This window comes from Denticeps clupeoides, chromosome 4 (genome assembly GCF_900700375.1).
Source record: "Denticeps clupeoides chromosome 4, fDenClu1.1, whole genome shotgun sequence".
Classification (NCBI taxonomy): Eukaryota; Metazoa; Chordata; class Actinopteri; order Clupeiformes; family Denticipitidae; genus Denticeps; species Denticeps clupeoides.
Window position 1 is genome coordinate 4,898,334 of NC_041710.1, and position 22,762 is coordinate 4,921,095.

At 45.5% G+C, this 22,762-nt stretch overlaps 3 protein-coding genes across 6 annotated transcripts; 1 reads left to right on the plus strand and 2 right to left on the minus strand.

Annotated features, from left to right (window-relative positions):
• The first annotated feature begins 596 nt into the window (after positions 1-596).
• On the plus strand, positions 597-5,164 carry LOC114788313 (phospholipid scramblase family member 5). The gene is made up of 8 exons (XM_028976765.1): positions 597-852; positions 1,466-1,820; positions 1,906-1,980; positions 2,728-2,920; positions 3,313-3,424; positions 3,503-3,602; positions 3,686-3,744; positions 4,161-5,164. The coding sequence occupies exons 1-8, from the start codon at positions 850-852 to the stop codon at positions 4,185-4,187; spliced, it is 924 nt and encodes a 307-aa protein (XP_028832598.1). The 5' UTR covers positions 597-849; the 3' UTR covers positions 4,188-5,164.
• Positions 4,899-11,432, minus strand: eif4e2 (eukaryotic translation initiation factor 4E family member 2). Of its 3 annotated transcripts, none has more exons than XM_028976766.1 (8): positions 11,170-11,431; positions 10,507-10,618; positions 8,800-8,934; positions 6,932-7,036; positions 6,609-6,761; positions 5,980-6,116; positions 5,802-5,879; positions 4,899-5,405 (listed from the first exon to the last, which is right to left on the minus strand). In XM_028976766.1, the coding sequence occupies exons 1-7, from the start codon at positions 11,307-11,309 to the stop codon at positions 5,831-5,833; spliced, it is 831 nt and encodes a 276-aa protein (XP_028832599.1). In that variant the 5' UTR covers positions 11,310-11,431; the 3' UTR covers positions 4,899-5,405; positions 5,802-5,830. The 3 variants fall into 3 exon arrangements, with proteins under 3 accessions (XP_028832599.1, XP_028832601.1, XP_028832600.1); XM_028976768.1 differs by having other exon boundaries at positions 4,899-5,426; XM_028976767.1 differs by having other exon boundaries at positions 4,899-5,879; positions 11,170-11,432.
• An 844-nt stretch (positions 11,433-12,276) lies between these two features.
• capn10 (calpain 10) lies at positions 12,277-21,293 on the minus strand. Of its 2 annotated transcripts, XM_028978629.1 has the most exons (13): positions 21,143-21,293; positions 20,783-21,017; positions 20,301-20,432; positions 19,993-20,189; positions 19,683-19,915; positions 18,529-18,670; positions 17,623-17,789; positions 17,158-17,414; positions 16,590-16,792; positions 15,624-15,870; positions 14,934-15,127; positions 14,038-14,083; positions 12,277-13,178 (listed from the first exon to the last, which is right to left on the minus strand). In XM_028978629.1, exons 2-13 carry the CDS (start codon positions 20,912-20,914, stop codon positions 13,149-13,151), a joined length of 1,980 nt encoding a protein of 659 aa, XP_028834462.1. In that variant the 5' UTR covers positions 20,915-21,017; positions 21,143-21,293; the 3' UTR covers positions 12,277-13,148. The 2 variants fall into 2 exon arrangements, with proteins under 2 accessions (XP_028834462.1, XP_028834463.1); XM_028978630.1 differs by having other exon boundaries at positions 20,775-21,293.
• Positions 21,294-22,762: the final 1,469 nt, after the last annotated feature.

The window sequence follows — 22,762 nt, forward strand, 5'->3', positions numbered from 1 at the left end:
ATAACTCTGTGCTGCATGAAGGCCGGACCTTGCTGCTTTATATTGTTCTTTTTTTTTTCTTTCTTGCATTATTGAATGAATTTTGCACTAATCATGTTTTTTTTAAAAGAATGCTGTCATGCTATGAAAATAGGTATTGAATGCAACACAGCATATTTATAGAGAAAGAAGGTGACATGTCCCTTTTTTTTACCTTTTCTGCTTTGTCGCTGGGGAGCAACAAATTTTAGCTCTGAGGACCCATTGAGACTGAACAAACTTTCAACTGTGTGTGAACGGCTTCTTTATTCACTTCCAGTCAATAAACCATTTCAAATCGAACATTCCTTCTGCTAATGGTACTTTGCCTCCATAAATCTAGCAGCCCGCCTGTTGTGCCTGTTGAAATCGGGCTGAAATCACTGTGTGACCATAGACGTTACGATACTAATATTTCTGACTTCTTTGCTTCTATATTCACGAACAGTTACTGAAACCGTTTAGGCATTCCTTCATTGTTTCTGCATACTAGATTTTTCTAAACTGCATTATTTGGAGGAGAGTTTAGGTTGGCCTCCATCATGTTCCCTCCCTCCCCTGAAGAAGGAACCAAATTACAAGGCTGCCTGGGGTCTGTCTTTGCCAACAATAGCCAGATCCGGGTGGTTGGCATGGAAATACGGAGAGTCACAGAGAGTCCGTCCACATAGCACCGATCCCAAACACACAGACACAGAGAAGCTTTACAAAGATCCCGTAGGCCCAGCCTTCTCATAAAGACGTGGGGGCAGCTTGTCTGCTCATGAAAAACAGCACAGAGGAGGCTGTATGTTGGGCTTGAAGGACCACCGGAAATAAATCTAAAGCACAATGGTAAGAGCTGCTGCAAATCTGTTTTTATCTGAATTATTTTTGCTACATAATGTGTCATATAATAAGTTAGAAAGACTAAACAGTGTCTATTATAGCACCTTCTCTTTGCAGTCTGTGCTGATTTTCCATCCTGCTTTGACTGGTTGATCCCTTCTGAAGTTATCATTCCTAAATCATATTATTTAATAGTGGGTATAAACTTTAGTCAGTTGTTCATTATTAATGTAACACTATTCAATTTTTCTGGTTTTGACCAGTTTAATAAATAAGAATTTATTCCAATGTGGCCAGTAGTTTATTAAAGAAAAATTTTAAACAAGCCCATCAATTAAGAAAAATATTTTCCCAATATTTTTATGAATCAGTAAAAAAACAAACCTCTTGTACAATGTAGATAAGATCAGACACAAGTGGGACAGTGTTAAGGCTTTTAATCCAAAGTACATTTACTGTATGTAATAAATATGAAATAAATGTGAATTGGCATTAAAGCATCCACCTCAATACTTAAGGACCTTTTTCATACATCAAGTGTATTGCTTGAACAATCTTGTTTCAGTGTTAACTCTGTAAGACATGAATGTTGGAGAATCAAAATGATTCTATGCTACAGGCCACATATGGAGTCACTTCCCAGCCCCTCCCATTTGGCAGACTGGAGAGAGAGAAGCACATTGAGATGCTCTTCAGAGCATTTCACAGACAATGTGGAGCTGCTGCCGACCTCCAGGTCTCGGGCGTTTCTCAGGCCAGAGCAGATGATCCAGGATCAGAGAACCAGGGTGTCGTCCTGTGCCAAGACCAGATTGAAAATGGACATTCAGAACCCAGAGACGGCGCTTCAGAGATGCAGGTGGAAAGCAGATTTGAGACAGGAAGCTGCTGGCTGGGATCTGGAGGACCAGGAGGTCTTGAACTTCTCTCAACAGTCAGCCAGCTGCGGATCACTGCCAAGCCTGAGCTCCAAGGTAAACCACGACTGTAGGAGAGTACATTGCAGAGAAAAAAAAGGAAAGAAGAAAGGATCTTTATTTGGCGTCTAACTTCCCACAGGACCACAATGTGTCCCACGCAGAACTTACAGCATTGCCAACGGAATCGGGGACCAGCTTTTTGTTGCTGTTGAAGGTAAAGAATTCTGGGTGATGCCTGTAACTAACGCACCAACTCTTAACAAACCAGAATTGGGGCAGTGGTGGCCTAGCGGTTAAGGAAGCGGCCCCGTAATCAGAAGGTTGCCGGTTCGAATCCTGATCCGCCAAGGTGCCACTGAGCAAAGCACCGTCCCCACACACTGCTCCCCGGGCGCCTGTCATGGCCGCCCACTGCTCACCAAGGGTGATGGGTTAAATGCAGAGGACACATTTCACTGTGTGCACCATGTGCTGTGCTGCTGTGTATGACAATCACTTCACTTTTCACTTTAGAAGCTAGGCAAGGCCTAAAACACGGGCCATTTTCCGAACGGATGCATTGTAACTGTTGGAATTCATTTTGAAATATGTAAGTTTTGTTTGCATCCTGGGGTCTGACCTATGACATTAATGCAAAATTCTTCCTATTCAAAGACAATCTCCACAGATGGAGATGGAGACAGACAGCGAGGGAGTTTCAGGGCCGATTCAGATGGCGTGCGGATTTACATAATTTATATATTGGCTGCCGTGCTTAAATATGAGTGAGACGTGTCTGCAACACGAGACAGAGAAAATCAGACTTGACCAGATGAACATATTTAAACACACACAGTTCCATTTGACACACTGTTAATCACGATTAATCTCCGGGGGACTGTCCCCGTAACTCATTTTGATGGATAATGTAATGGATAAATACCATAAACGTACATATGTAAGCACCCCTCTCTCCCCTCAGAGAGCTCCTGCCTGTGTCTGCAGTGCTGTGGTCCAGCCCGCTCCTGCTCTCTGCAGGGTTTCAGCCGCCGGGCCCAGCAGATCTTCCTGTTCGAGCGGCCGCTGCGGGCTGACACGTGCTGCCTTGGCTGCTGCCTGATGGAGATGAGAGCCTACACTGCCGACCGGAAGCTCATCGGGACGGTGCATCAGAGGTGACCTGGATTCATGCCCCCCAGCCGGGACCAGTAGTGCTAAATCATGTATAATAAAGTTGCCCCGACCTCTTGAATATGGCTAATAAGGCGTGTGATTGGTTTGAGTGCGTCTTTGTTTATGGTTTGTGTGTGTGTGGAGCCCATGTGTGAACATTGACAGTCCACCAGTATGCGTCTGTGTCACTGTTGATTGTTGATTCGGGGGCATCTGAGGTCTTCGTGGCTCGGCGTTACATCACGCTCCGCCTGGCCATAAAAATGCTTCTCATTTTTTAAAAACACACTGGGTCGTTATGAATCTCTTTCTTCCAATGCCAAAGGGTCAGATAGAGTCCCCTTTGTACCCTGACCCCCTGGAGGTAGTAATGGTCGTAATGTGTCCCTGTCAGATGGAGCATGTTCACGCCATACTTTGAGGTGTGTGACTCCAAAGGAAGTCCTTCTGTGAGGATTCAGGGATCCTGCTGCCCTCTACGCTGTCTATCCAATCAGGAGTTTCAGGTTGGTGGTTATATACCAAATAACACCTTGAAAGCTTCAACAGTGGCCAAGCAGCTCTGTCTTCCTGGTTAATATTAGGTGGTCTCCACGATTGGAGAAACTGTAGGCACTATATGGAAAAAATGGCCTGGATTCCACGAAGAATGCAACATGGATCATGAATATTTCGGATTAGAGGGTGGGTTCAGTCTTCTTTTCCACTGATATGGAAGAAGCAGGTTTTCATCTAGTCACCACTTTTTGTCTTCTGTCTCTCATCAGTGCCACAGGACATTGGTCTAAAGACAAAAGTGCTACTGCTGGCTGCCACGTTTCTGCTGGTGAGTTTCCATTTCCATTTTTGGCGTTTATCAGACGCCCTTATCCAGAGCGACTTACAATCAGCAACTTTTGAACCTGGGTCTTCTGGTTTATAGGCGAGTGTGTTACCCACTAGGCTACTACCACCTCCTTGAACTACCACCCAGTTCAAGGAGAAGAGCTGAGGCCTCTGGTGCTGATTCCAAAGTTTTTTTTCTGTTCTAAAACTAAATATGTTTACATTTACGGCATTTGGCAGACGCCCTTATCCAGAGCGACTTACAACGTGCTTAAGTTACCATCGATGAAGAGATCAATTCCGGTTCACTAGGACCCCAACTATGAATACATCTATACATCTGTTAAATATGATTGTTAGATATGACTGTTAGATATGAAATACATCTGTTAAATATGAACCTTTGTTACGTTGCAGAATCACATGTTCTTCGAAATGAGTTAAGGACAAAAGCGCCGTGGGAGCGTAAACGTCTGCAGGACCTCTGGCGGCAAAGTTTTTCTACAAGTATAAGTAATTAAGTATAGATTTCAAGTCTGCTGTACATATAGCGTACCTTTTTTAAACCCTACGTCACTGGAGTAAATGAAAACAACAAGGAGCACAAGCCTGCAAACTGTTTTGTTAGCAGCAGATGCATAATTGACATTTATTGCTATAATCAGCTGTAATTAAACAATTGTTTGTATCTTTTTACAATGCCACAAAACATTTCCAGCCCCATCATCCGAAATCCAGGCAGTATTTATAGACGAAGATACACTAAAGACCCCAAAGGACAGTCTGTTCGCTGAAGCATGGAAAAGTGATTAAGACACAGGTTCGCTGCTGATCCCGGGACAGCGGTTTTGACGACCCGCTCTGCTCTGCGTCTCCTCAGCACTGTGGGACGCGACAGCTTGTTTGAAATACAAATGAGAATCTCTGATTGGCTGAGGACAGGCAAGCGAGTGGCCGGCTGGCCAGGCACAGTGCTACAGGCAGCATGGCAGTCCATTCTGAAGAGGCCTTTAGAAACGTGCACACACCCGTATGGAGCCAGCCTTTAGAATGCTCATCAACCTTTGGGTTTCAAAGTGTTTTCAGCTCAAAGGGAAGGAATCGAGAATGATTCTCCATGATCAATTCCCTCAAAAGAAAAAAAATATATATAAATCATGTCTTAGAAATATATTTTGTACAATAGTTTAGTTCAAACAACTCAAAAACACTGTAGTTAAAATACTGAGCTTTAGTAAAATAACTTTCTATGCACAACCCTGTTTTCTTTTGAATGAATCAGCATAAAGCTGTGGGCAATATCCCCCACCCAAAAAAAAAAATTAAAATTAAATTAAATTGTATCTCATAACACGCAACATCAACTCATTTTATAACACACACTTCTGTTTTGTTGCCACGACAACAGCAAAGAACATTCGTTCCCCCTCTGCTGGTCGCTGAAAGAAACTGCAGCCACTGAGAACCGTGCGCATGTCCAGCGCTAGTCCTGGTTCTTCTTCCATCTGTTCCTGTTTCCTGGTCATCCCAGGTTGTGTTTTGTGTTTTTTTTTTCCATTCCAAAAGCCACGTCATGGAGACGCCTCCGTATGCTTTCATCTTTTTTTTTCTCGTCTTAAAGATCCTCAGACGGGAATCCCGTTCAACTGCATTTCTCTTCGTCTAAAAGAAAACAGACGATTTCTACAAAAAACAGATTCAGACTCAAATTTGGAGTTCAGCAACAGCAAATGTTGCAGCAACATTTCGAACGACTTTTTTCAAAACTGAATTATGTTTATGTTTTTTCTCTCTTTCTTTTTGTATAATTCATGAAAAATTTATGGTATTTTTTCCAGAAAGAACACAATCATATGATGTTTAACTAAATATCCGGTGATAATCCGGCCTGTTAACATTCTCCTGCTGTGATTGCTTATTGGTCAAATTAAAAAAGTGGTGTAAATTTCATGGGGCTTCACGTTAATCGCTGCAATCGTCACAATATCCCAAAGGGAATTGTTTCATATCAAAAGGAGGTGCGTTCGGTCTGTGTACGAAAGTATTGCAATTTCTTACCCTTGGCACAGACTGAGTAAAGATGAGGCCTAGCGTCCACCGCTAGCATTAACTAAACCATGGAAATCCTCCCAGGCCCTGTGGTCAAAAACAACCATTAGCAGACCAGCATTACTTATATTGTAAATGGAAGCAGCCACTTGGAGAATTAGCCAGTTTCTCAGTGAGTCCATCTTACTTGATACTGTCCGTGTGCGTTTTGTACTCCATGATGGTGTTGGGTGGCAGGTTGAGAACTCTGCGCAGGGTATCTCTGATTCGTGCCGTGGTGGCCTGGTCACTGGCGGTCTTGTTCCATATGGATATTATGTCCTCCTGGAAGGATTCATCGACAGAGTAATTTGAATAAATCGTAGTATGGATACAACCAGGGGCGGTCCTAGCCTGTTTGGTGCCCACAGACACATAAAACATATGGAGGACTGCACATTAACATATTTTATTGTAAAAACTGTTGTCAGAATCATACTGAATATGTGGGGCTTTGACCTTTTCTTGTCCAATTTTGCACTCCAGTATCAACACCCATCCTCCAACCCAAGGATCTAAGACCTACACTTTAATGCACAGATTCAATTTGTGACATAACTGGCTTGGATGGACAATATTATGAACAAAATGTGCTTTATTTGGGAGCACCCCACCCACTCTTCCTTTGACAGGTTGTGAAAGTGAAAAAGTGAACCATGGTGCCCACGTTGACCATATCAAAAACCACCACTAGATACAACAGGAAGCACCGTTCTTGTCAGACCTCATTAGCGGTTTGTCTAAGTCCCCCTGAGCGTAAAAGTGTGTCTCGCTCACCTGAAAGCGCACAGACACCACGGCCCCACAGATCTCCTCGCCCACCATGAACTGCTCCCCCAGCATGGCCAGTATGAGGTTCTCCCAGCAGCGCGACGCCAGGCCCTTACGCAGTCGGATAATCCACTTACCGCCACTCTTATTGGCATCGTCCTGCAGAGCAGATGAGGGAACAAGCAACTCAGGTACAGATCACGTAACCAAACCACATGGGTCGGGTTAATATGCCCTCATAAAATATTCTGAGGGGAATTAAAATGTATATTACTTTTACACAACCAGGCAGCGTTCAGCAACTAACGTTGCGGCAGCAGTACACGAACCTCCCACATGGGTTTGATGCCCTCCTTGAACAAGTGGAAGTCACTGTGACCGGTCAGATCACCCGGACGGATCATGTGACTGTAAAATCGCCAAAACTGCTCCACCTGGACAAACATGTGGTTTAGGTCAATCTTGTTTTAGGTTTCACGCAGACTGACTGTCTACCTATCTCATTTCTCACATTTTTATTTCATATCAATTTGTATTATATCAGTGTATGTTCTAGCTTTCGTATTTTTTTCCATATTCTATTTTTAATAGATACACAGTTGGCATGGAAATTATTCAGACCCCCTTCATTTTTTCCTCATTAATGTACACACAGTACCCCATTTTGACAGAAAAACACAGAATTGTTAAAAAATTTATTAACAAAGAAGAACTGAAATATCACAGGGTCCTAAGTCTTCAGACACTTTGCTGTGACACTCTTGTATTTACCTTAACAGGTTCTGTCCATTTCTTCTGATCATCCTTGAGATTCACAGCATTTATCAGACGCCCTTATCTAGAACGACTTACAATCAGTAGTTACAGGGACAGTCCCCCCCTGGAGACACTCAGGGTTAAGTGTCTTTCTCAGGGACACAATGGTAGTAAGTGGGATTTGAACCTGGGTCTTCTGGTTCGTAGGCCAGTGAGTTACCCACTAGGCTACTATGGTTCTACACCTTCATTTGAGTCCAGATGTGTTTGATTATACTGGTTGGACTTGATTAGGGAAGCCACACCCCCGTCTATATAAGACGGTCAAAAAATCCTGGACAAAAACCTTCTCCGGAGTACTCAGGACTCCAGATTGGGCCGAAGGTTTACCTTCCGACAAAGACAATGACCCTAAGCACACGGCTAAAATGAAGGAGTGGCTTCACAACACCTCAGTCAACAACAGATGTGACTCTTCTCGAATGGCCCAGCCAGACTTAAACCCAATAGAGCATCTCTGGAGCGACCTAAAAATGGCTGTTCACCAACATTTACCATCCAACCTGCCAGAACCAGAGAGGATCTGAAAGGAGGAATGGCACAAATCAAGGTGTGAAAAACTTGTTGCATCTTTCCAAAAAAAGACTCATGGCTGTATTAGATAAAAAGGAAGGGGGCAGTGGTGGCCTAGCGGTTAAGGAAGCGGCCCCGTAATCAGAAGGTTGCCGGTTCGAATCCCGATCCGCCAAGGTACCACTGAGGTGCCACTGAGCAAAGCACCGTCCCCACACACTGCTCCCCAGGCGCCTGTCATGGCTGCCCACTGCTTACTCAGGGTGATGGGTTAAATGCAGAGGACAAATTTCACTGTGTGCACCGTGTGCTGTGCTGCTGTGTATCACATGTGACAATCACTTCACTTTATTTATATAAGCTTCTGAGCAAAGGGTCTGAATATTTAGGACCATGTAATATTTCCTTTTTTTCTTTTTTAATAAATCTGCAGAAATGTCAACAATTCTGTGTTTTTCTGTCAATATGGGGTGCTGGGTGTACATTAATGAGGAAAATTCTTAATTTTAGCAATTTTACCATTTTACCTGCAATATAAAAAAAGAGTGAACATTTTAAGGGGGTCTGAATACTTTCCGTAGCCACTGTATGTCTCTCTGACACAGGGACTGCAGCTAATTTCATTGTACTTGTTATATAAAGATATTCTGATTCTGAAAATAGACTGGAACTTAGATCGACTGACAGGATAAGACAGTTGTGTTTATGAATCTTGTGAATGACAGATCCCGCCCATGATGATTATCCTTAAAAATATCATTCTAGTCTAGGTAAAATTCATATGGTAAAAAACATATGGGAGAATGTTCCTGTGGTCTTCAAACATACATGAGGAAAAAAAAAAAAAAACACCAGAAGCATTTCTCACCGAAGCAAAGCTGCCGATCTGTTTGATGTTCTGCTCGTAGCTTTGCGAGCTAGCAGGCCGACCGGGGGTGCGCCGCGAGTACCAGAAGGTGTAGTTGTACTGGAGTGGGTGCTCCCCTGCTCCTGGTACAACCGCCTGCAACGAAAACGCACAGTAACGTCACAGTCAGGGGTGCGGCGGCTGGGATTCAGAACAGATGTGAATGGGGGCGGAGCTATCAGCAGGGTTCTTGCACATTTTTACAAAGTAATTTATGACTGTTTAACAACTCTTAAGACAAATTTCCATGATCATATGTCCTTTGAAAGGACGTAAAAGGAGACACGGTGCTGCGGAGGTGGTTTCACAGCATAAACCCGGCAAAGATACACCAGACCTGCGCTGGTTTTCAATGTCGTAGTTGCAAGCGTAGAAAAACATCTCTCGCACGGGTCTTACGGGAACTATGTACTTCATGTGTCAGATTTCAGTGCCTTTTCCATGAGTTTGAACGTTTAATTTCATATTCCAAAACTTTGCCAGGCCTGGAAAAATCCTCTTTTCAAAATCCATGACTTGTCCAGGTTTTAGTGATCCAACTTCCAGCTCAGCTCCAGGTACAACAGTGTGAAAAGGGGACAAGATATTAACTTAACAGCCCTCCCTGTGAGTTCGTGTCCAATCACTGGACATTTCCGGACCAACTACAAAGCGAATGGAAAAACCGAAATTCCACCCCTCATTTTAAATATTTAACACGTTAAAATAAGACGTTTTGTGATCTGTACGCTCGTGGGAGGACGTGTCCAGGAGCAGAAACCAAGTGTTGTTTCTCGCTTGGGGCAAGATATCCGCTTAACCTGATTGGCCAGTACGTTCGCAAAAAAACATAAATCTGGTTGGCTGGCACTTGGCAGTGGTGGCCTAGCGGTTAAGGAAGCGGCCCCGTAATCAGACGGTTGCTGGTTCGAATCCCGACCCGCCGAGGTGCCACTGAGCAAAAACACCGTCCCCACACACTGCTCCCCGGGCGCCAGTCATGGCTGCCCACTGCTCACCAAGGGTGATGGTTAAAAGCAGAGGACACATTTCACCTTGTCACCGGGCCTGAGCTGTCCCACACTCGTCTCGGTAATTGTTTTAAATTATATAAAAAAAAACATATAAATCTTTAAAAGGAATTGTGATTAATCTTCAATAGACAGTCTTGTTTTTTTTACATTTATGGCATTTATCAGACGCCCTTATCCAGAGCGACATACAATCAGTAGTTACAGGGACAGTCCCCCCCTGGAGCAACTTAGGGTTAAGCGTCTTGCTCAGGGACACGATGGTAGTAAGTGGGATTTGAACATTTACATTTACATTTACAGCATTTATCAGACGCCCTTATCCAGAGCGACATACAATCAGTAGTAACAGGGACAGTCCCACCCTGGAGCAACCCAGGGTTAAGTGTCTTGCTCAGGGACACGATGGTAGTAAGTGGGATTTGAACCTGGCGAGTGTGTAAACCCGCTAGGCTACTACCATCCACAGCACTTGTGTCCTGCATATTTGTTGGTTTCACGCCTCTACCAGTGACTGCACAAATCTCGATGGTAAGCCGGTTCTGGAATCTCAGGCGTCTACCAAGAAAGACCAGGACATTCTTTCACCACCAAAAAAAAAAAAAAAAACAGCATGCTGGTCCACATCAATCACCTACTAACACACACACACACACACCTTTTTCTTGGTGGTGTTTGCGTCCTTCTCCTCCTCTTCGTTTTTTTCCTTTTCACAGTCTTTCGGTGAGCCGCCGTCCTGGTCGTGGTCTCCACTGTCGTCATCTTTAAGTCTGCAGGGGAGCAGCAGGAAAACTGTCACCACGTTGCCGGCCGACACGTGGTTTTGGGGGGATAATCAGCCATAAAATGCAATTGATTTTTTTTTATAAATAAAGAGCAAGAGCGCGGTCCACATCGCAGAAATGCATGGAGAAAGGTTAAAGGTTAAAAGGTGAGGTCACGACCCAACGCCCCAGATTAGAGCCGGGCTCCCGCTGCGGTGCAGGGTTCATGTTGGAAGGAGGGGGGGCCGAGAAGAGGAGTCCGGTCGCCGCCCCGGTCGCATCTGCCGCGGTCTCTCGCACGCACTTGAGCCCGGGGACTCGACGCGGGCCTGGAGGCCGTTCCGGGGCTCCGCGGCGGCCCGCCTCACGCCGGCGGCCGGGTGGTCCGGAGGAGCCGAGTCGGCCGGACAGGTAAAGCGGGGAGGCGGGGGCCGCGACCGGGGACACGCCTCTCGCAGGCGCCGCGAAAAGGGCAGAAAAAGAGACAGAAAGGGACGACGGGAAATATACAAAAGGGGAAAAGAAGGCGCCGCGCACGGCGGGCTCGGCGTACTCACGCGTCGAACTTGTTGTTCATGCTTTTCTGGGGGTGGGCGCCTGTGCTCGGAAGTCCGACCGACGGCAGAACCCGCAGATCCCGCGGCGGCGGCGGCGGCGCGCGCGACTGCTGGCGTGCACGCGCGGCGTTGACGCACATGGCGCGCCCGTCTCCCGCCGGCCGGTACCGAGGCGTCGCGGGGAGTGGGTTCGAACCCCGCTTACTAGCGTCGTTGTCCCTGAGTGTCCCCAGGGGGAGGACCGTCCCTGTAACTACTGACTGTAAGTTGCTCTGGTGTTAGGGTGTTAGTAGCACACTCGCCTGTGAACCAGAAGACCCAGGTTCAAATCCCACTTACTACCATTGTGTCCCTGAGCAAGACACTTAACCCTAAGTTGCTCCAGGGGGACTGTCCCTGTAACTACTGATTTTAAGTCGCTCTGGATAAGGGAGTCTGATAAATGCTGTAAATGTAAATGGATAAGGCATCTGATAAATGCTGTAGATGTAAATGTGTCTCTGAGCAGGACATCGAACTCTGATTGTCCCCAGGGGGGGACTGTCCCTGTCACTACTGACTGTAAGTCGCTCTGGATAAGGGCGTCTGATAAATGTGTAAAAAAAAAAAGTAAAAATGTTCGGCAGTCATTGGTTCATCCATGTTTGGTTTGTTAAAGACATGCACTAACAAATGACATTTACATTTACAGAATTTATCACACGCCCTTATCCAGAGCAACTTACAATCAGTAGTTACAGGGACAGTCCCCCTGGAGCAACTCAGGGTTAAGTGTCTTGCTCAGGGACACAATGGCAGCAAGTGGGATTTGAACCCGGGTCTTCTGGTTTATAGGCGAGTGTGTTACCCACTAGGCTACTACCACCCAAATGACACGTTCAGACTTTTTAACTGTCATTTTATAAGCATATAACCTCGTTGTCACGTTATGATCCTTATTTTGTTTTTTTGTGGGGTTTTTTTTTTGTTAAGAAAGTAGGAAAAAATACCTCAATAAAAGTTATTATTATTACCAAAAGTAGCAAAAAAGGAAAAAAATTGCACATAAAGCCATGATAAAAACGAGATTCCAAACCTGTTCTGTTTATACGGACAAAAAAAGCACAATTTCATGAAACAACATTTATTCAGACAGTGACCCATCTGTGGACATCTCGTTTTTTTTGCCAGATTCATGGAGATGGGTGCTGTTTTTTTTTTTTTTTTTTTTTATTCTTTTGGCATGGTCAATCAGCCAAAGGTCCCTCCCATGGCTCTCAACCCCTTTATTATTGGGCTAATTGAGGGGTCTTCCCTCAACCTGCTCCCGCACTGGCCCACAATGGATCGGTTTCCTAACCATGGAATGAGGGACCGGCTGCCGTGAAAAAGATCAGAGTAGGATGAGAATGGCAGTCGGCACGCAGCTGGGACCCGCGGGACGTCCCGCTATGGGCCGCGTCCCCTCAGCCGCGAGACATTAGCAGCCATGCGTGCCGAGTCCAGAATCCAGTGCGGCTACTTCCAAAGAGCCTCCCTTTGTGGCGCTGACACTCCCCCAGTGTCCAGATCCCCCTTTGAAAGCTACATACTCCCACGAAAAAGCCCACCCCAACTCATCTGCTTGCACTTCAAAGTGGGGAACTAACGCAGAGTCCTGTCATCGGGTTGAAGGTGATGCTGGGGGAGGAGGGGGTGTTCTGGAATTGCTGGAGCCGGGCCAGGAGCCGAAGCATCGTGGGTGCAGCCGAACCCGGGCCCCGTGAGCTCCCTCGATGAGAGAGGTCTTTGTTCCGGAGTCGCCGGACGAACGGGGGCCCTTCAATCCGGCCTGTTTGTTTACACCGCAGAGTCACGTCGTCCCCCATTAGCGCCGGGGCAGCGGATGGGCTGTGATGTGCTGGACCATGCATGGGCCCACGTCCTGCTAGAGCCTCCTACTCAAGGGGAGGCGGCGACACACACGAGTCTCTTCCAGCCACGGAAAGGCTGCACCATGGCTAACTGCGCATCACCGAGATATAAGAAACCTAATCCAACAGAGACAGGGAGAGTGGGAGAAGAAGAGTAACTCAGATTGACATAACTCCTGGCAAATATTAAATAGGTACAAAAAATTTCTTCCGTCCATTTATGCTCTACACTCACTTATCAAGCTCAGGGTCATGGGATGCCTGGCATAGTCCAGCTAAAGGTTTAGCAAGGCAAGTAGCAAAGAGATGTTGGCCAAAAAATGTTGGGACAGACCCCCTGATGACCATCTAAGATGCATTACATATTGTGGTCACTGAGCCCTATAGGCTGGTTCAACACTGCCCCCTACTGGCCACAAGATTTATCACCAGCAAAGTGTCATATTTCATCCCAAAAATGGATTCTAAGTGTATTTCTTATCAATATACAGTACAGGCCAAAAGTTTTGATACACATTCTCATTCAATGTGGTTTCATGACCATTTACGTTGGTAGATTCTCACTGAAGGCATCACAACTATGAATGAACACACGTGGAGTTATGTACTTCACAAAAAGTGGAGACCTGACCTCCACAGTCACCGGACCTGAACCCAATCCAGATGGTTTGGGGTGAGCTGTTCCGCAGAGTGAAGGCAAAGGGGCCAAAAAGTGCTTAAAAAGCAGTAATCAGAGCAAAGATTGGCTATTTTGAAGAAACTAGAATATAAAACATGTTTTCAGTTATTTCACCTTTTTTTGTTAAGTACATAACTCCACATGTGTTCATTCATAGTTTTGATGCCTTCAGTGAGAATCTACCAACGTAAATGGTCATGAAAATAAAGAGAACACATTGAATGAGAAAATGTGTCCAAACTTTTGGAAACTGTAGGTTAATTCGGTGGATGTGCAAAAAAAAAAAACAGTGCTCACCTCCTGTATGACCTGCCCAAGCTGTTCCTGACTCTTAACCACTTTCCTGTGGAAAGCACATGTGTAAACATTACAAATTTCACCAACACCTTAATTACTATTCAAAACAAAGGTCTGGTTATGAGGCATCATATAGGCACCACTAGCAGCGGGATTGAGGGCGTGGGTTGAAGCTACACGTGGCCCATCTGGACCAATGCTAAAGAAGAGCTAGGGTGGCAAATATTTTTTAGAAATAAAGTGTGTATTGGGGTTTGTAGCCGCAGACCACGGAGCAAGGTAGCGCGAGGTGGCCCGTGCTGGTGGACGGGTTTGTATGCATCGTTCACCGGGCAAGGAGATGGCGTCGGGGTGCACCGATAGAAAGCTGGCAGGCTTGGGTCCCGCATGCTTCTATTGCTTCGGCTTGCAATAAAAGTTGCACTACAGCTGGGCATACACTTTGATAACTCCTGGAGTCCGGCCGAACCACAGTGTACATGATGTACGAGCACTGATTCATCCCAGGACACAGTATCGAAGAATATCGAAGAACCCTGTTTGAAGTCCGTCGCATGTGCAAACCCACAACTCAAGTTCAAGTAGCATCACATGGAACCTCTGCCCGTAGAGCTGCGGCCGCAACACACACAAACCCACTTATCATGACAACGACGACGGGGAGAAATGTTGGGACAAGATATTTATAGTGATAAATCAAGTTGAATTTTGTGGGGTTTTATTCCCCCCTCTTTCTAAAGTGTGGCCATACGCACTGCCGGCTCTTTTTGGATTGTTCTACGCACAAAATGGTGCGAATGATGCTTTGTTCAGCATCACTTCTACTGTGGGTTTTTTTTTTTTTTTTTTTTTTTTTTAAGTCGCACAGTTTGAGTTGGGTCTTCACCCCACTTTACCTCGGAATCCTGCGAGCCCAGGTGAGCGTGAACTCGCCGGCGAGGTCAGGGTGGTAGGTGGAGGGGATGACTGCGTACGCTCCGGCCTGCAGGCTGCAGTCCAAAGTGACCTCATGGGTGTAGCAGTGAGGCACGCAGCTGGCAACAGGATCCATATCGGTTAAGGCCATGGGCTCATCCTGACTTTCACGTACCTGGTAACACAAAGCAGACTGGGTTACGTGTTTCCCCTCATACACTCGCCTATGAACCAGACGACCACAAAGTCACAGGTTCAAACCACGCTTCCTACCACCTTCCTCTTTAAAGAATATTTAGATTAACTTGTAACCTTCTTATTGTCTGACTTGTGTATAGAAACTACAACAGAGTGAATAAAAAGATTGTATTCATAGTTGGGGGTCCTATTGAACCAGAACTATTCACTTCAAGCACGTTGTAAGTCGTTCTGGATAAGGCCGTCAATGCCTTAAATGACCGTTGTCCCTGAGCAAGACATTAAACCCTGAGTGTCTCCAGGGGGTCTGTCCCTATAACTACTGACTGCTACTGACTACTGATAAGAGATTCTGATAAATGCTGTAAATGTAAACATGAATTTACATTTCTTGGTGAGCACCTACAAATTATCCAGTATGAGTAACTATCACTCGTCCTCTAAAAATCCTGCAAAGAAATTAGATGTCTAACCTTATAAACATGAAAGCCGATGGCCTGGAAGGCAGAAGGAGGACAATTCTGACGCAGCGTGACCCTGATATTGGTGCCACCTGGGTCATAGGTCACAGTCAGGGGGTGCCTGGGGTTTTGACTGTGGGAAGAAAAGTTTCTGCTGCCTCCAGCAGACAGGCCAGGTACCCAGGATCCATGGCAGCTGGTGCTCTCCCACTCTCCCTCCACATCATTGGGTAGCGCTGGATCCCTCACCTTCATTGCACTGAAAGATGTAATAACTGTTAATAGATCCACCATGTTTCACCTTAAATAAGTTTTTCTAATATTACTTAACTATCTGCAATGCATACTTTGCATAATGGATTATATATCTAAATATATACACACACACATACATACACATGTATATACACCCACACACACAATTTTGGCATCTTAACACAACAAAATACCCATGTTTTATTTATTATGCAAATGATTACTAATTATTTAGCATAAAACATTTTCTGAATATGCAGTTGTGGACTGAGGTTTTCCACATGATTTTAGTTTTGCAGTGCAAATGTTTCTCTAGACTATAAGAAGAAGGAAAGATCATCCACGGAAGAGATATGTCCTTTCCATAATTCACTAAATATTTAATACCTTTACACTTCTACTCCAGTTCCTCTTTTGCACCAGTAGGGGTCAGGAATACAGTCAGTTTAGCAACATGTGGAAGCAGCAAATTGATAAAATGTGATGCACAAACCCTTTTCGTGCCTCGGCAAACAGGACTGACCACAGCAGGATCACACATGCCAGAGCAGGGCTAGAACAGCTGTCTGTGTGTTTGGACTGACCACATCCCGGTTGGGTAGAAATGAAGAAGTGGTGCAACTGAACTGGAGCGTCCCCGCCCCAATGAGCCGACCTCCAGAAAATAAACTGAGGGTAAATGAGCTAAGGTCTCTGCAGCTGGAGTCTGGTGTCTTTACTGACCTGAGTGCAGTGGGGCTGGAGGAGTAGACCCTCAGCAGGAAACTGCCCTGGGCGCCCTTCTGGAATGTGCTGGGCACAATCAGGTAGAACCCAGCGCCGAGCTGGGCCCGGAGCACGACCTCCCGCTCGTACGCATGTGTGGCTGTGCAGGCACAAGGTGGCTTACTCAGCGTCTGGGAAAGGTTGAAGTGCTTCTTCTCCACCTGTGAGGACACAAAACAGACACATTAAATTCATATGTATGAATGCAAATTTATGGCAAAACAGAAGGAAAAACAGAAACTTAAATATATGAATACAACATTGTCTAATGTTGTCACAATGTTTTGCAGTGTATCTTTTTTTTTTTTATTTCAAATTACATCTATTGCAGTCTCGGATCGTTCTTTATCCAATGACTGACCAGTGTGATTATTATACCAAGCATTCCATATTTTCACATAAAATATTGTCAAAAATCTGTTGAGACACCGCTACATTTATGGCTTTGACTGCAACATCACCCCAACCATATGATGTAATATCTTATAATATGAGAAGTGATTACACATTCAACTTTTTTTTTCACCTTCCACATGTGGAGTCCAATGGCCTGGTAGTGTGGGTGGTTCAGGGTGCTGTCTGCTGCTGGGACCTTCACTCCTCTCTGTCCACTGTCCCTGGCTGTGCTGTGCTGTAGTAGGCACACCAGCACCTCTCCCACCTCACTTGCTTTTAGCCAGAACTTGGGGTTGCTGCTGTAGCTGCTGTTGTTACGGCAACCGCCCGCTGAGTGCCCTTTGACCCAGTGCCCAGTTAAATGCTGGCTGTATGGAAGGGCTGCACCTGTATGGGAAAAGTGTCCCCCAGTTCATGTCATTTGTTGTTGGGTCTGTAAATAATTGCCGATTATACTTGAAATAATGCAATATTGTTGGTAAATATTAAGCATATGAAGGGTGTCAGGTATCAATTTATATTGATCAAAATGAGCCTTTTGCAGTGCTGTGTTGCATATATAAATGGCATTAACGTGAGGTGGAAAGGTGAGTACCAGTGTAAATGCTCTGGACGTGGCCGTTGCCACTGATGGGATATCCAACCGTGACTTCATCAAAATCCTTTTGCATCTCTGTCGCGTCCACCCAAAACTCGCCCTGCTCCGCTTGCCCAAGCAGGTCTCGAGCACAGGACGTCTCCAGATTTTTCCATCCAGCCCCACTTGCAACACAGAAGAATACAATCAGCAACCTAAATGGGGGGGAATTGTGCTCCACATCCAAGCAGGTCAATCATGTCAGCACTTCCAGTATTTGCAATATGTTGTCTGGTAGCAGTGGCTGAAGCATTTCACTGCATATCATACCGTGTATGTGACAAATAAAATTTGAATTTGAATTAATGAGTGGCTGAGGAAAAATGACACCAGGTCCTTTCTGGAGTGACAGTCACTATGAGGAACTACGGCCCCGCGTGAAGTTGCCCAAACGCAAATATTACGGCAGCCTCTGCGGGCGGAAAATCCCTTTTTGTAGCTGCGGGGCCATTACGGCTACTGTATTTTCCATCCAAAGGAATGAAGGTGTGGTTTTCAATGTCAACAGATTCAAGGAAGTTCGCAAAATCGTTCAAGAGATCAAAGTTAAAATCTTCCCGTAAGTTTGCTAGAATTCATGCAGGTGTCATATATGTCTGGTAAAAGTGGCAAAACCAGTTTGTTAAAGTTAAATAATCCAAGATGGCAAATCCTGCCAATCAGCGTCTTGCAACCAGCACCCAACATCACCAAATTCTATTTTATATAGTGCATTGCATGAAGCACACGTAGAATAAATCCACGGTCTTATCAGGCGATGCCATCTTTATTCGTTCATATGCAAAGATTTATAAATCAATACAAGTTGTACTGGCGGGAAACTGGTAATATTTTTTACGTCAATTCCATATTAGACGCACTTACTTCTCAGCCCAAACCCCATCCCAACATCTCCGACCCCATGGATTTTTGATCTTCAGCAGACATTTAGTTTGCCCAGAAACTGTCCGCACTTCTCTCCAGTCCACCATGCTCATGGCGTGGTACTGTCCCAACTCACCAACACCTGCGGGACAAAGCCAGTGTCAAAAACCTGATGTCCATGTCACAAAACTCAAAGAATACCGGAGTAAAGTTACTTTACTTTACTTTACTTTATTTGGCAGACGCTTTTATCCAAAGCGACTTACAATGGGAAGACACCAGCAATTCTCGTTCGATTTCTATAGAATATCAAGTATACAAACTAAGAGCCCTGATAAGGCTTAGACTTGTCATTGAAGAGCATGCTCGGAGAGTGTTGGGTGCTAGACTAAGAAAAATTATAATGTATTTATACATTTTGTATTTGTTTGTTCAATGTGTATGCATGTGTATGTGTTAAATTTGTCTGTAATATTTTGGAATAAGAGGGTTTTCACCTTCTTCTTAAAAGTGGTGATAAAGTGAAAGTGACACACACCACAGCTCAACACAGAGTGAAGTGTGTCCTCTGCATTTAACCCGTCCCCTTAGTGAGCAGTGGGCAGCCGTGAAAGATGACCGAAGAGCACTGTGTGGGGACTTTGGTGGCACCTTGGTGGGTCGGAATTTTAACTCTGTTTCCTTACCGGCTAAGCCACCGCTGCCCCATAAAAGGACAGTTTTCAATGGCATCTACTGTACACAAAGCAATTATAAATGTCCTATTTCTGCTTGAAAATTCCCAGGGAGGTGACATTCGACACCCTTAGATCACTCGTTCAACACTTCCTGTTCTGTGCGTTTTTCAACAAGCTTTGCAGCGAGTGAAAGGCCGGGCGCATAACGGAACACAAGCTGCCTATAAAAACGTGATTATATTGACCCACAGTGCAATCTAATGAGTTATGATTCCACAACAGAATGGAGAATGAAAAAAGGACCTAAAGACAACGCGGTAGAAGGTCTGATCTGTGGAGAGAGCTGGCAGAGGGGCGGATTTGGCACATTCCATTTATGTTATTATTTTTTAAAATGATGCGCACTGTAACGGCGATATGGTTTTTGGTACGCTGCTGTATCCAGTGCCAGTATTTGCCATTACTTCTACCCCATACCTCGTGAAGAACTGTACACAGAGCAGCTGAGGGCACAACCGTCTCTTGCCAGCTGAGGTAGGTTCCTCAGAGTGAGAGGTCGGTCATCGCTGCCCTTCTCCGCCTTCTCCTCCTCTTCCTCCTCCTCGTCTCTGGAACCTCTCAGCTTCCAGCGCTCGGCCACGCCGCCGCTCAGGTCCACCAGCGCCTCGCAGACCTGCCCAGCCCACAGACACTCGTACGAGCCGCGCAGCCTGGCCGCGTGGGTGACAAGGCGTTCCTAGTTAACTCCACAGGATCCTTCGTTCGCGTCAAGTTCAGAATTACTCACTTAGCATAAGCTTTCTCCAGCAGGGCGACCCAGAATGCAGCAGGACTGAGGCACCGGGAGAAGCACGGCTTGCTGTTGATGCAGGGAAGGCGGTCGTCCACTTTGACCTCCACCCATGTGCCCCTCTGCCAGAAGTTGAACAGGAAAGCCCCTCTGTAGCCCCACTCTCCCCACTGAGGCTGATCAGGGGGGATAACCTGATGGTTAACAAAGGGCAAAGGTCATGCAACAGTCTCTCTCATATATATATATATATAAAGCCAGGACCACTCTTCTCTTTCAGAAAGCATATTTTTTTTAAGATGTACCTTCCTCATCAAATGGTCATTCTGCAGCAGCATGCTGCATGCACACAGCAGCCAGCAGTCTCCCAAGACGCCTTGCTTTGCATGGGCCTGTGCAGAGTCATCGGGAAACAGGCGCGGGGTTTGGCAGATCTCCTGCAAGCGGTGAAAAAATGACGGTCATTGTGAAACACTGCACCACAGCACACGGTGACACAGTGAAATTTGTCCTCTGCTATTAAACCATCACCCTTGGTGAGCAGTGGGCAGCTGTGACGGGCGCCGGGGAGCAGGGTATGGGGGATGGTACCTTGAACAAGGGGACCCCAGTGGCACCTTGGTGGTTTGAGATTACAAAGCTTCTTTACATGCTAGGCCACCGCTCACGAATGAATTAAATCCACGTGGTCAGGTAGGGGTGGAACACATCTAATACCACAGAGTAGCTTTCTGGCATCCATCGCTCCCTGGAAGAGGCACCAATAAAAACCTCATTACCTCATTACCTGTGGGCGGAGCCAGGCGATTTCCCCCCGCAGCGCGGAGATGGGTGTGGCCAGGTCCGAGAACAGGGAAGAGTCCTGGGCCGGGAAATCCGCATCCTCAAACGGCGCGTGACCCTCAGCCTCCAGCGCCATGGCAACGGGAGCAGGACCAGCCGGAGCAGGAGGAAGGTGGCCTGGAATGCTCCGACACTAGCAAACCCGTGCGGGCGGACGAGGCGGACCACGAAGTCGAGTTCTGCGACGGTTTATAAAAGCGAGAGGAAAAAAAAAACGAATACCATATCGTAAAAAGAAACCTGTTCCGGGCGTTCAGCCCTCAGCGCTACCCTGTTCACGGGACGTCGAGCTGGCCATTCTTACATCATCGGTCATTCTTTACCAATGCTTCTTAAAGCCGATATTCTCGTTCCTTTCAATGTTTTTTCGCTCTGCATCCCAACCCGCGTTACCGAGCCGTCCGCGGACCGGCGGGGAACGGAGAGAAATGTCCACACTTCCGGTCCGGAAAGAAGGCACGCCGGCTGGTTAGTCGCGCTACTGCGCATGCGCGCGGTCGGCCCGCAGCTCGGTGAACGACGAAGACGCAAAATTATTACTTGACAAAGTTCGAAATGAGAATGTTGTCGCACCTACATCTGCTGACGCACTAGAAACTCTGCTGGTGTGAATGTGGCCAGTTTTATACGCCGGTAGAATGAGCATTATCTCCATATGGAAGGGAATAAGTAAATTACCACGTTCTTATGTACAAATTATTAAAATATTGCAAAGCAAGGATGATCATATGCCATGAGTTGTGGATATTGGACAATGAGAGTAATGAAATGGCAGATATTGCACAGTATTTTCAGTCCCATTAAATAGTAACTATTGTGCTATTGATTAATAGAAGGAATTTCGGGGGGTTGGGGATTTCGACTATATAGTCAGTACATTATGAGAGTTCTGAATTGTAATGGCTTTTGGGAAAGAACTATTCTTGAGACTATTTGTCTTCTTTAATCAGTAAGATCTAAGATCTCTGAAAAGGGTTTTCCAATAGTGAACGAATGAAGCTTTCAAACATGGTTGCAGGTGCCGGCGTGGAAATGGAGGATGCAATCGCTTGACTTATACACATAAAGGGGGATTCATGACAAACAAGGAATAAAAGCACAAACGATAACACTGGACAGGACAAAAAAAACACACAATCACCCGACAAAGACATGATACAAACAGGGAAGATTTATACAGATAATAGTGGGGGCAGTGGTGGCCTAGCAGCTAAAGAGGCAGTCCCGTATTCGGAAGGTTGCCGATTCGAATCCCCGGGCGTCTTTCATGGCTGCCCACTGCTCCCCAAGGGTGATGGGTTAAATGCATTTTCACAAGTGACAGTCACTTCACTTTCACAGCAGGTGCGAACACTGGGAAATTAGGGGAGCACAGACCACAGTAATCTCTGATCTGGAAGCGGATCTGGACACCCAGCAATGCCAGACCATGACAACTCGGTTTAACAAACACAGCTCAAGACAAGTTGTTTCTGATAAAGTGTCTTTCTACGTGCGCAGATATTCCATCTTTAACAGACCAGAGTAGGGTGTGTCTGTATACGTATATATATATGTGTGTGTGTGTGTGTGTTTATATTAAGCCAAAATTAAGTACTTTTTTTACATTTATACTGAATTCTTTAATATACATTATGTGCTTAAAAGGAAATCTCTGAATTGCCTTCACATGACCTTGAATCATTTTCCTCCCTGACTAAGTTAGGAATGCCTTTTCAAAACATTGATTTGCCCTGTTGGTTTTGTGTTGTATTTAAAACAAAAACAAGTTGCTATGCGTAATATTCAGTTTATTTCAATCTGAATAAATGTTAATTGACACAATTTATATACAGGTCTATTTCCCAGAAATAGGTGTAATGCATATAAGATATTTAAAACATATAGTCAATGTCAAAACACTTCATTGTTCAATACTGACAGA